This window comes from Osmia lignaria, chromosome 5 (genome assembly GCF_051020975.1).
Source record: "Osmia lignaria lignaria isolate PbOS001 chromosome 5, iyOsmLign1, whole genome shotgun sequence".
NCBI classification, from domain to species: Eukaryota; Metazoa; Arthropoda; class Insecta; order Hymenoptera; family Megachilidae; genus Osmia; species Osmia lignaria.
In genome coordinates, this window is record NC_135036.1 from 6,909,476 (window position 1) to 6,923,453 (window position 13,978).

The 13,978-nt window shown below is 30.5% G+C and overlaps 1 protein-coding gene across 1 annotated transcript in view; it reads right to left on the reverse strand.

The window, feature by feature from the left end:
* Positions 1–754: 754 nt before the first annotated feature.
* LOC117604803 (ras-specific guanine nucleotide-releasing factor 1) overlaps positions 755–13,978 on the reverse strand; it is a 47,485-nt gene continuing 34,261 nt past the window's right edge. Inside the window, exons 16-27 of the mRNA XM_076688291.1 lie at positions 13,808–13,917; positions 13,585–13,695; positions 13,215–13,436; positions 12,950–13,129; positions 12,448–12,755; positions 11,745–11,872; positions 10,461–10,481; positions 7,299–7,677; positions 6,979–7,076; positions 6,565–6,847; positions 6,224–6,421; positions 755–6,084 (exon numbers count right to left, since the gene is read on the reverse strand). Coding sequence (XP_076544406.1) covers positions 5,866–6,084; positions 6,224–6,421; positions 6,565–6,847; positions 6,979–7,076; positions 7,299–7,677; positions 10,461–10,481; positions 11,745–11,872; positions 12,448–12,755; positions 12,950–13,129; positions 13,215–13,436; positions 13,585–13,695; positions 13,808–13,917 — 2,257 coding nt within the window. The 3' untranslated portion in view covers positions 755–5,865. The remainder of the gene's footprint in view (positions 6,085–6,223; positions 6,422–6,564; positions 6,848–6,978; positions 7,077–7,298; positions 7,678–10,460; positions 10,482–11,744; positions 11,873–12,447; positions 12,756–12,949; positions 13,130–13,214; positions 13,437–13,584; positions 13,696–13,807; positions 13,918–13,978) is intronic.

Sequence of the window (13,978 nt, forward strand, 5' to 3'; positions counted from 1 at the left end):
TCTAGTTTAGAAATTTGCTCTGGAGATCAATGAACTTATCGTAACGTTTTGTACCAGCGTAAATTATCCCATTGAAAATTTCTCGACAATTGTACATCTATAGCTCCACATTAAACGGTGGATACTTAATTAACATTTACTCACAACCAGCTGATGATTTGTGATCGATATTATTCTGCTTAAGTTAACTATGTTAAAGGAACATCATTGCACACCATCAATTTACAATTATACACGATTTCGTTCATAATCACATGCATCCACCCACAATCTGTAACATCTCCGTTAATGATAATTATTAATTAGATTCTTTTATCTATATTTTCAAACGTAACTGCATACACGTATTGGATATAAATTAATTTCTTAATATAATACGTATGATCGTTTGAAATTTATTTATAATATCGTCAAAATTAGGATTTTCAGAATTTCTGTTTTCCTTACACCCTATTTTCCCTAGGGAAAGCTGAGTTAATTCCCAAGTGTACATTCGTTTAATTTATTTTTCTGCTTTTTTAATTCAAATATGAAGAAACCCGACGTTTTCTAGATTAAAGCGAGTTTCATTATTTTATAAAAATATTTTAAATAAAACATTGCCAGTTGTCATTTTAAGATAACTTTTACTCTAATTTAATAATTAAATTTGAAAAAATTTAATAATTCATTGATTGCATGTTGACACTCAATATTTGGAAATAAATTAAAACATTTCTGAAATTTACACACAAATTAACTCATTAACTTTTATAATAAATGTTCTGTAAATAGAAAAACAAAAATATCATTCAAGTTTTGTTCTATTTCTAAGTATTTCTAAATACTATTTGTTGCTATTCCACTGTTCATCGCAGCATTGAATTAAAAATTCATATATCACCGAAAGTTTTAATTTCTTTAAGTAGAACAAACCATCCCATTCTATGTTATAATTATCGTTCCTCTTCGCAGGAGAAAACAAAAATGCAGTTTAAACGCTTCTTCTCTTTTTATTCAACTTTAATGAATGCATATGATGTACGTAACCGACTTTGATCGTTATATTCCTTTCACGAAGCATCGAAGCTATTTTTTAAATGGAACGTGATTTTTTCCATTACCGTGAAAGCTAGCAGTGCAAATCGCAATAAATTCAACGACCTAAATTGAAGTACCATCCTGATGAAATATTCTCGAGTTACGACGATTCAAGATATTAAAAGCAAATCGCATGTTGCATAGATTTCAGGCTTTCCATATTTTATGAAATATATGCGTTGACCGTTCCGCTGTTATAGCTTTTCATCCTTTCTTTCAAAGAAAATAATACACTTTCGTGTTTAACGACCTCCCATGTAAATATTCATGTAAACGTTATTATTGCGAAAAAGTGATAAGTGATTCAAGATCTAACATTAAGCTAACGTTTCTTAGACACTCTCGTACTAATGTAACATTTTTCTTTTTAAATACACCATAATCATTTATATTGATTTAAATAGACTGATTTTTCTTCTTACTCAATTTTACAACAATGATGTTCAATCATTTTTATCATTGCTCAACACTTGCTCTATGGAATCTATCGATAACAACAATAATTAACTACCAGTGCCTAAATTATCATATGCTCTACATCCGTCTAGATTTGTTTATGGGTGTGCTGATGAAGATACTACATATGTACAGAAATATGTGTCACGTATGCTGATATAACAAACATGAACTACAGTGTGCAAATACGTGTGGATTTTAATGGAAACAAAATGTCGTATATCTGTGGATGAATAATTTTAACTAAAAGCAAGTAATTGACACACTGCAAATATCATTTTTATACATATTATAGCAGAAAATATTCTTCTATTCTGGTTATGCGAAATTTATACACTTTGAGTTATAGTAACATTGTATTTACAGTTTCAAAATAAAATTGGCACATTAGTTAACGATGATAAACTTCGGGAATAGATTGTCTTTCGATGGAATAAAGGATCTTTTTATTTAAATTTATTATATTCGTATTCTTAGTGATAGTGATAGTTTTTCAAATATAGAATTTGATATCTTTACTAGATTGTTAAATAAAAGTGGTAATGATATGTTTTGTTAAATTATTTGAATATTAATTTATGAGAAATTTTCCAAAATTGTTGTTCACTTGATAGAAGCTCCAGGTACTATTAGAATATTTTATTGTTGAAATATTGTTGAAATATAGAAAGTTTAGAGGAAAATAATTTCTGATGCAAATTGGATTAACAAACAAATTGAAGATTTTTTCAAGTAAAACATGGAATGATGTTAATTGATGAAATATCAATTTCACTTTAAATTGATTCAAAATAATAAAGAGAAATGATATTATTGGATGTATAATAGATATTTTTATACAATTTTAGACTTTTATCATGCGCATGTATACATCAATATTCGTAATTAATAGCTTATTGATCAGAGATGCCAATTGACACGTCAGTTAAGTTAGGTATTGATTAGACTTCAATTTGTGATAAAATATTCTCATGAAATATTAAGCATAAGTTTAATATAATGATTCCCGATTGAATTTGGGACTAAGCGTCGTTAATAATACAGTAATTATTTAATTAATAATGTGATTAGAGAAAATAGCATTGCAAAATAGGATTGAACCATTTTTTTTAATTTAATCCACGAAGTATTAATTCATTTCGACCTGTTTCACCATCGACAAATATATCTGCATATCTATTTTCAAACACCTAATCAGATCAATGAATTCCTTTTTTATTCAATCAGGATATTTATCACCGACGAAATTGAAATTTATGCATGGTTTTCAGATCACGCAGATTATAGTCCGTTCGACTTTTAATAACATTTAGCACTTAGTATTTGCTTAGTATTTAAAATAACTACTTTTCTTCCATCACAGATATTTATACAAGTAGATTACAGTCTAGATACTTTATGACGAACAGAAAAACCACGACTAATTTTCAGATTTACATTTTTTTCTAGATAAGTGGCTCGCAAAGATCAATTTTAAAATTTTCATACTTCGTTTCATTTTCATTTTTTTCCCAATATGTGCAGAATCAATGTAAAAACAAAATAACAGAACTTTATGAAATAATAATTAAAATAAATAACATATGATAATTTTGCCATCGAATGGAAATTATTGCAATAAAAAGCTAATATTCGATTTGCTACGTAACACGATTAAAATTATTTTACATTATTCTACTGTTAGATAAAAAAGCTACAAGGGTCGTAGGTTATTCCCTCGGTTGATTGAAGCTCATTACAATCATTATCTTCAAATGAAACAAAGTCTTTCACGGAGGTGTTACTCTATACCTTTGGCTAATGATTCTTATAAGATAGAAGAGAAGACACTATCCTCTGTTCTTAATTTTTCAAGTACTATATATCTCAATCTGATAATCACTTTCTCGTTAAATTCATCATTGCATGATAAGAAATTCAATTCTAAATTGATAACTTCTCCTTTTCTTTATCTTTGATTCAGCAATTTACTATAACTCGAACACTTTTCTGTTTGAATAAACGAAAATAACAGAATAATCGATGTAAATGTCCAATTGTCAAAATTATTATTTAACAACGATACTTAAGGTATCACGATTTAAAAGTTAGATACGTATTTATTGATATGCTTGAAGGTAAACTTTCCACGTGTCAAATTAAATGAAAAATATGCAAATTGATTATTTGTACTTGCGTTATTATCGATAAATTCTTTACACGTACTTCTGGGATAAATAAATAAACGAGCTTATGCATTACTATAACATAGACAAATATTTTGTACATTTCGGTAAAAATTCTGTGCATTAGAGGAGAAAAGAAAAATTCCGGTCAGTCCATGAATAAAAAAGGTTGACTCAAGGCAATATCAAGTCATTAAGCTATTGATTGTCAAATACAATCTTCGATTTTTCACCTAATCATCCTCTCTAGTATTATATTTTAAATATCAATTTTTCATTTGAACTCTCGTGGTTTCAAATAGTAATACTGCTCGATTGAGCTATGCTAAATAAAAATCCATACTCGAAAATCTCTCAGGTTCTTTTTTTCCTTCCATAATCTCCACCCCCTTTAAATAGATCGTATTTTTTTTACAGTGTTATTGACAGCGTCCATCGGTTTAACGTCGTCTCTGGACGATGTATACATTTTGATAACTGCAATAACTGTAATATAACAAAATAAACAAGAATGTATCACGTGCAAATCCATCGGAATATAGGACAATTCAATATTGTATCACGATCCCGCGTTCCTATAGAAATAATCTCGATTCCAATTGAAAAGATTTCTAATAACATTATAATATACAGGCTGTACCAAAATATGTGTACATAATTTTAGTAGTCGATTTAAGACACATAAATTTTATAGTATTTAATAATTGAAAATAGTATTATTTTGTTTCTAAATCATTTTTAATATTAATATCGTCAAAATTAAGATTTTGAAAATTCTTGCTTCTCCTGTAACGTCATTTTCCCTAGAGAAGCCTACTATGCTATATACTGTACGATCTAATTTGATGCCTTAATTTTTTAATTGTTGATTCATTTGTGTAAAATAATTAATCGTCGTTATTAAAGATTTATCATTATTTCAAATTCATTTAAAATAATAATTTAAAATATTATGATACACCCTGTATATTTTCTAAGCAAAATCCATTTTGAAATATCTGATTAATTTGTGTATATTAATACTCTGGTTGTAAGAAAACATAAAAAATTAAAAATTAATATGTATAATTGCTAAATGAGAAAATTCTAAATTTTAAAGAAATGTGGAAATATCAAGCTGTCCTAATATTTTCTTATTTCAAAATAGACCGTACTTAAAGAAACACATCTCTTATATGTCAATTTCAGGTATTTTCTTTTCTTTTCAAAGAAACTCAACTACGTGTCCCGTGGATTCGACGTAAATGTACATTGAAATTCACGAGTTTGAGATACAGAAAGACGGACGTTACTGCGTACGACGAGCGGGAGTGGACAGAAATGGACGGGGTTTTAAAAATGCATCGGCTCCAGTCCGGCACAAAACGATCTCGTTTCATTACTATTCGCAAGGGAGAAAACATGGGACGTCTACTTTCGAATAACCTCGAGGAAATATAGGATACACCCTCGTCTCAGATCCGGCTGTGGATTTACAATTTTCAGTGAAACATCAATCGATCTCATACTTGCGATCAAAGAACGAGGATCATGTTTTGTAAAATCCGTAAAGAATCAACATTGAGGTTAAAAATTTGAACTCTTCTTACTATGACTACCGTATGTTGGCGTATCTTTCACGGTACCAGGTAAACGAGACGATCTTTTTTTTTTTTCATATACTACTATTCGTAGAAAGATTAAATCGCATTTTAGACCTCTAAAACAGACCTGGACAACTCGATCACCCTTGGGGCAGCTTAACTATGTCTGAAAGGGCAATAACTATCAGTAGCAGAGTTGGGCATTATTCGTATAACAAAATAAAAATTTCTATTTTAAATTGTTATATGAAAATTTCCATTGCAAGCTTTCTTTTTTGAAATGTCACCCCTTTGCACTAATAATAGTGAAAGGATTAAATAAATCGAAATAAATATGCCCATCTCTAATTAGAGAATAGAAAAAAAAATTAGAGATAGTCTTTTTACCATTCTTTAATTATCCTGTCTTCCAGCTGGATCAGAAGGTCAAAGTACTGGGTCCAGTTGACCAGGCCTGGTTCTAAAGGTTACTCGTTTCTCTCAACGACGAGATGTTTAACAATCAATATGGATCTTTTCATTTAATTCTAAAATCTAGCTGAAGAATAAGATAATTATTTGAAGTAACTTGACACTTAGATTCACTTTGTTGACGCGTGGCTTGCAGAGGGTGGCAAATTAATCAATGCTGAACTACTTAGCCTGGATGTTCTCGGCTCGATCTCCAAGGACATCCGATACAAATCTTTCTCGTTCAGAAGCAACGATGGGTCCAGCAAGTAGTTCGTTACCTTTGTTATCAATTCGATCTTGTACGGCGTTTGTTGGAAATGCCGTATTTCGCGAATCACGTGAGCGATCTGAAATAAAAGATCATTTATTTAAAATTCTTCCCAAAACAGTTCTCCAAATTTCAGGAATTTCAAGCTGATTGAAATAATTCCAAGTATCGGGTACCCGAAATTTTCGGGGGCTGGTGTTTCTCTAAAAATGACATACCATTCGCATTTTTGAAAAATTCAAAAGGCCGTCCTCAGTCATGGTTGGTGTACCCTCTTCTATAAAAGAAAGATCGGTTAGATATAGTCCTAAATAAGGGATGCAAGGAGGGTCGCATCGATGCAAGGCATCTCTTAAATTTCGGAAACGTCCATCCGACGACACGATCGTCTGAAGTCTTTCGATTGTCTGCTTCGTCTGTAAAATAATTACATTTTATCATTTTATTATTATATACATAATTTTATTATTTTCTATATTTATTGAGATACTTGAAGGTATTTTCCAAGTGTTCGATTTAAAAGCTGTTGAAAAGAACGAATTATTTATTGAAAATTCACCGTTTTAGAAACTTTCTCCCACGTCTTTTTCAATCTAAAGACACTGCTGTTCGTGAAAGCTGCACATATTTGAAGTACCCCGTTATAGTTGTGCAAAACTCTACTGATATCTGCGACTGCTGTCCATTTTTCAATCGCTGCAACTCTTGCAGACATATTGGAACGGCGAATAATTTCCGAAACCACCAATTGCGAGACTTCGTTGAATCTTTTTGTCATCAGAAGTATATGGGGTGCGCGGACAGCCTTGTCCGTTTTCATCCATGCTTGGCCAAGGAATTCCCTGAAACATAAAAAATAAAAAGTCAGTATCTATTCTAAAAAAAATCGGTTATTGTTATCTGTGAAAAATGGTGTAGGAAAAAATATATGTTTGAGAAAAAACATTTTGCAAACGAATTCTACTTTACTCACTCGCTGGAAATGGACACGAAAATCTTATGATCCAAATATGTCATTTGTTCGGCGATTTCTAACGCAGACAATGTTTCAATACTTTCCTTAGTTTGCACCTGAAATCATATCAGATGATTATTATTTCAAAATTTCATAAATAATATCTAATACTATATAAATTTGTTAATAATCTTATTATTATAAGAAATATTATTAAAATAAATTTTTACATCTATCTAGCCTTGAAAACTTGAAATAAATAGATATTGTCTGCTTTTCTAATTCATATTAATTAGAAAAAAATTAAATAAAATTTCTTATATTTTTTATATACATACAGTTGGAGGAGTTAACAGTCTCTTAAGATCCACTTTGTTGCTTTCTGGTTCTTCCTTGGTGATCAACCTAAGAAGTTGGCTCGCAGCTTTGTGTTCAGCTGGTAACAAATTAGGGCAGTAAATGATATCCTCCAAAAATTCTATCGTCAGATTCTTCAATTTTTGATCAGACTCGAAATCTTGAGCATGTTTCGAGACCCAATGCCTCAAAACATTTAACACCCGCATAGTGGCTGCAGTTGACATGACTGATTCCTTTCGTCTGTTTTTGTCACGACAAGAACCGCACCGATTGTTTCCATCTATCCCTTTGTCTGGAGGGTTGCTTGACGCAGACGTTGCAATTGCAAATGCAGTTGCAGCCGTCGATGTGCTGCTCCTATTATTTAGAAGAAAATATTTGTTACTTTCAAGATTATTCATTTTTTAGGTGATAATATTTGAGTATGTGACAATCGTTCAGATTTTTCTTACGTTTTTTAATTAAATTATTATTAATGCTAGAAATCCTAAGGAATTGAAAGATTTGAGACCTGTTTAATATGTTAACAAAGGGTCAATTGTGACCCAAACGTATGAAATGTATACAAGGATATTTCGACTGACATTATGCTATCTAAAGAAAAAATTTAAGTTAACTTTGAAAAATTAAAAATTATAAAATTTTAGTTTTCTTCCCTTTTTATTAACTAATTAATTTTAAAGGATATCTACCAAACAAATTTTCGTATTTATGTACTATTTCAAACGTATCCAATTTCGAAGCATGTAACTTTGTTAGAAATTCGAGTATCATACTTCAACGTGTAATAATTCTATTATAACAATAGGATAGTTAAAACAGAGCGACCGACATATAATGTTAATAAACTGCGATGATTTAATAGACGTATCGAGCTGTGGTTGAATTATACGTGGAATTGGAACAGTAAATTTGAATATTTTAAACAGCTCCTTGGTAATTAATTAAACTGAATTTAGAGTGACAATAATTTAATCATAGTCGAGAACCTTTTCTCTGGTCAAGCTACGATTATCTATCTTTTTAAAGAGAATAAATTCTCTTTACGTGGATTAGGTTTAGCAGTTCCAGAACGATAGAGAATTAACAATAATGCTTGAGAATTATTAAACGACTAAAGGACTAATGCATATTAAATGACTAATTTTGGAACATAGAAAGAGGGACACGAAATTACCTTAAAATAGCACTTACAGAAAATCATTTTGAAGCCTGAAAGTTGATAAAAATATTTGTATAAACGTTTTATCAACTTTTATATGAATTAGCTGACTTTTCGTTGACCTATACTACTGAAAAATATTACTCGTGAGCTATAAATTGCTTTAACAGAGAATCAGCCATTTTGTAATAAGCATATTGAAAAAGCCTTTACACAGCCTTTTTTTATAAACTTTAAACTTTAAAATGATATACCATAAGTGCTATTTTGCATTACTTTTATGTAATGAAATTAGGTCAGAACTTAACCATTTCGTGTGGAGTGACCTAATACTATTTGTAATGTGTTTCATTATTTTAGCATAATTAATTAAATTCAAGTTATTATATCTTACATAACAATGATTATTTAAAAATATTCTTAACGTAAATTATTTTTCTGGAAATATATAAATTGTTATTAAATTGTTTGTTTCTTTTTCTGCAATTTCTAACAATCAATACATCAAACAGTGGTGGATAATTAAATTGCAATTTCTTAATAAAATTATTACTCTTCTATCTACAAACTACGTTGTACATAGAAAAGAATAACTTCTACTTGATTCTATCTCTACTAATCATTCGAAATACGCTGTATCCTGTGAGATTTTTTCATTTGTAAAATGACAAGACAGTCAAATTTGAAATGATAAGAATTAGTAGAAACACTTTCTATTTCATTATTAATGAGTACCTACATAACAATTTAAATTTTACCTCGGACCCTGTAAAGTCTAAAAATATCTAATACCTGGCCTTTTACAAAAACAAAGTTTGCCAACCTCTGCTCTAAGGGATGCAGCCCTTCGATATTATTTTTAAAAATGGAAAAAATATTTCACCTTTGAAGAGGGCTATTTTGATTTTTAATCAGCCTATTGCGAATGATTTTTTTCATCTAAATTTGAACGTACACTAAAGTGCATTTCAGCATCTAATCAACTAACAGAAATATTGACGATGCAAGGGATATATTTATTTATTGCACTAAATCTAACAATAAGTGGCAAATTCTAACGCGAACGTCAAGTCAAAAGAAGCTTCTAATATATTAAAACTATTTCTATTTCGTTTAGTTCGCCCATGATGCAATGCAATTAATAAGAAAGAAAAATTAGTTTATATAAAGCATTTAAAGAAGTACTGTATATGTATGTTACAAGGAGCCAATGCAGATTTATATTGTTAATGAGAAATATTACAAAGACAATTATTATTTCAAAAGAATTGTTAAAATACTTCAATAGATAGAAAAAATAGGATATGAAGAAATTATAAAAATACCTTTTGAAGGTTCTGTTTGCATCTACGTAACAATGATTTGGAAAGATAAGAAGATTCTTTTAATTAATTTAAAAGGGGACATTCATGCATCGGACATGTAAAATGTAATCTCCTTCATTTTATTATTATTATCCTTCTACTTAAAGTTATTAAAATTATTATGTACAATTTGCTTTTAACCATTTTTAATAATATTACCTTTCCTTTTATTATTGGTTTTCATTTTTCTTCTAATTTATAAAATCATCGTCTAACGTTATAAAAAATTTTATAACTTAAAAATTTTCATATCAATCGTGCAACGTAAGTCATTTCAGCTCATCATCCTCGTTTGAGAACACTAAATATGAAATCTTTTGTATTACATTAATTATACATATATTACACAATAAAATTTAAGAAGTCTCTACGTTATTGTACTCAAACGAGTTGTCTGAAATGAATCAGTACAAAACACCAATTAAATGAACAGGTTTATGCAGCACAGGTGATTTTCAGTGAGACCAGAATACAAATTTAACAGTATACACTAATCCAGTGCAAACAGTAAATGAACAAAGGAATGTATATGTGATTTGGTGAAACATAGCCCGCCATGTGCCACGCAAAGTGATAAGTTGCACTTTCCCAGAAGCAGAAATGATGATACTTACCAGATAGCTTCAGGTCGAACGCTATAAGTGACACAAAACGACATATGAAATACAATTGCATTAAAATAACTAAAATATTATCCAGGATTAAGGAATTAACCTCACGATTCTCTAAAGGAATATTGTATTCGAAATAGCAAATGAACAGCATTGGCGTAATTAGGATTTTAGGGTGAACCAGGTACCTTAAAAATTTTGAAACTTTAGAATTCTGGAGTTTTGAAATTATTGACACTGTGGAATTTTGCAATCTTGAAACTGGGATTTTGAAGTTTTGGTAATGAAAAATTTTGGAATTCCGAGATTTTGAAAATCTAGAATCCTTGAATCATGAAATCCAGAGATTTTGTAATGTTAAAATATTTAAGTGATAAAGGGGTGAGTCCTAAGTTTTAGGGAGGCCAGACTCCTACCTAATTACGCCAATGAAGTAGTGTATAATATAAGCATTTTCATTTAGAAAAAAGAAATGTTACTTGCGAACTGTATTACCGAACGAAAGACTCTTCATTAACATAACAACAAATATAAAATAAAATTCATTTGTAATCAATTTCTTTTTCAAACAGATATAATTGTATTTCTTCATCGATATAATTAAAAAGATCTTCAAATGTTATTTTAAAAAATTTCTAAAGAAGGATTTAACTATATTGAATCGAAACGAGAGAAAACTAAATGTGATATGTGGAGTGAAATTATAAAATTATGCAATTATATCATAAATGATAGATGATACTTGATAAATAAGGACAGAAAGATACGAATACCTTTGTCTACGAAAGAAAAGGAAGATTTATTATAGGCGGAAGAAAACACGTAAGATACCGAGACAAAGCACTCATGCGTAAGAAAGTGAAAAATACCTTTATTACAATCAACATTCAATAGCGATACCGTGAAACGAAATAGAGATAATTTCTTTTCTCTTCATCTTTGAACAATATAAACGCATGTACAGCTCAGTTCCTTAATTAATATATTCAAGGCCATATGTTCAACAGAAGCAACGATCCGTCATTTTTTTAACGTAATAATTATTCTACCATTTTGATACATTTTCCTCGACAATTGCATGCTACCGTTTCCCTTTTAATGAATACACCAAGTGATCCTAAATTTCTCTTTTTTCTTTCTTTTTCAATTATACTTTTCGTATGGTAATCATGTATAATCGTCAGGAAATAAAAAACCTCAGATCGATTGACATGCGCACTTTTTAATAATGTGTACAACAATGTATGGATGTAAACACTTAAACACGTCAGGAATACTGGAACGAACCTTCGATGACTTTGCCGGAAACTGGTTATCACTACTCCAGCTTTACTGGACGCTTGATCGTGCTGGAAATTGCCTTGTTGAGAAGACATTTCGGTTTCTTGAATCGATCGTCTGCTTGCCCAATAATTCTGTAAAAGTCAATTAATACAGAACATTTGAATATAAACCCCGAGGAAACCTTGCTGTTTGAAATGTTGAACAGGTGTTTTCTTAAGTACCCCTTCGTGAGTGTTATCCATTTTAACCCTTCCTCGAACTAAGACCCTGCAAATCTCTAATATTGATACAATTATTTGAAAACTTGTGTGATTCTTTATTTGAAAACATTGCAAAATAAATTCTTCTGTATTTAAGAATTTTAAGTAGAGTTTAGGTACTTCATCTGTTCGATTAAGGGTTAAAATAAAATAAAGAGCTTGTGGCCACTGCTGAAGACATATATTAAAACCTAAAGCAAGAAATAAAGAAATAAATATTTGTGTTATTCATTACATAAAAATATTCCTGAAAATAATAATATAATACGTGCAAAATAGAAATTACATTCAATTTTAATTATTCAACGCAAAAAGCTGTGAATAGATTATTTCTCAAATATAAAAAAAACGAATTGTTATAAATGAATATAGGCTCCCTTGCATTATATTACTTAAAATTTCATGCAAATTGAATTTTAATATAAAGAAATACTCAATTAACATACTCCAGTTATGGTAGAAATCGAACTGCTTCTTGCAGTAGCACCAGGTGCAGATGCAATCGATGCTCTGTGCTCATAATGATGGAATTGTTTCTGTTGAATTTGTTGAGAAGATTGAATCTGTACAATCGAGCTAGTGCTATCACTCTCCATTGTATAGTACTTTTCTTTTTCTTTTTTACTTGTTTCTTTCTCATTTATTTCAGCAGGCTTCTCTCGTGAAGGTGGAGGTGTATCAGGTGGGGGTGTTCGGTCTTCTTTTGACAATTTTAGAGTTTCAGGTTCGGAATCGTCGCAGCTGAAATCCGCGACTGAAAATATAAATTAATATATACTTCAAGATTAGTAATAATAAAAACAAAAATTATTTCTCGAATTCGTACATAGGGGTAAAGAAAATCCTAGGAAGAATGGTTGATAAGCATAGCATTACAGAATACTAGAAATTATTAATAATTCATATCCAAATCTAATTAATCTGAATCCTAGAAAATTATAAACTTACCATCATTTGGAGGTTCCGATGCTACAGGTGTATCAGTATCCTCAGATACACCACGTGAAAAAGTACCTCCTTCCTGAGGGCTTCGATCCGATCCTGAACCAGATCCTGATCCTGTTGACTCAACTAAAGTCACAGAACTCAGATTGCTTGGAGAAGATGGTGCACTTATCAGAGTATTATCTGAAATTATATAATGAACATCCCAAAACATAAATAGGTATATGGTTTCTATAAAAATATACAAAGGTTCTTGCAATCATGTTACCTGTAAGGGTCTCAGAACTGGAGGAACCAGCAATTAGTTTTGGTATGGTTAAATGACATCCATCGTCTTCTTCTTTCTTCTCTTTATCCACGCGAATACTGATTTTGTGTGGTGTTGACGATGACTGGGAACCAATGGATGCAGTGGACGACTGTATCGTAGGACTACGTTTTATAATTGGAGGAGGTTCTGTGAGCATCCCTAATGGCTGCTCCTCGTCCACTAAAATTAATTATTAATTACAATCATTTTTATCTATAGACATGTTTCTTAAATTTTCTTAAATATCCTTGGATGCATAATTACCGCAATAAAATTTTATTGAGTCAAAAATGAAAAATATTGAATATTGCAAATAGAAGGAATTTACCTTTTTGATACCCACTTCGCCAAAATCCTTTCGAATTGAGTGTATATCCGCTGGAATCACAGGAAGCGTGACTTCTTGCTTCGCGACTGTCGCTAATTTCAGATCCGTACCCTATAAATATAAAGGAAGGTTCTTTGTTTTATTTGTTTCAAAGAAGAAAATTCATTTCTCAATATGCTCTTTTGTTTCTGCTAAATTTTGACAGTACTGAAATAAATTTTACCGGAAACGGAACTAGCTCCGCTGGTTCTTCGAGGTGAGATACTACTTCTTCTTCGGTCATCCACATGCAATTGTCCTTCCGTCGTATTTCCACCCAACACATCCAAGGATCTAAAAGTGCAATTGCATTTTGCTGCATTTATTAAGCAAATTTCACTGTTGCATTTTGTTG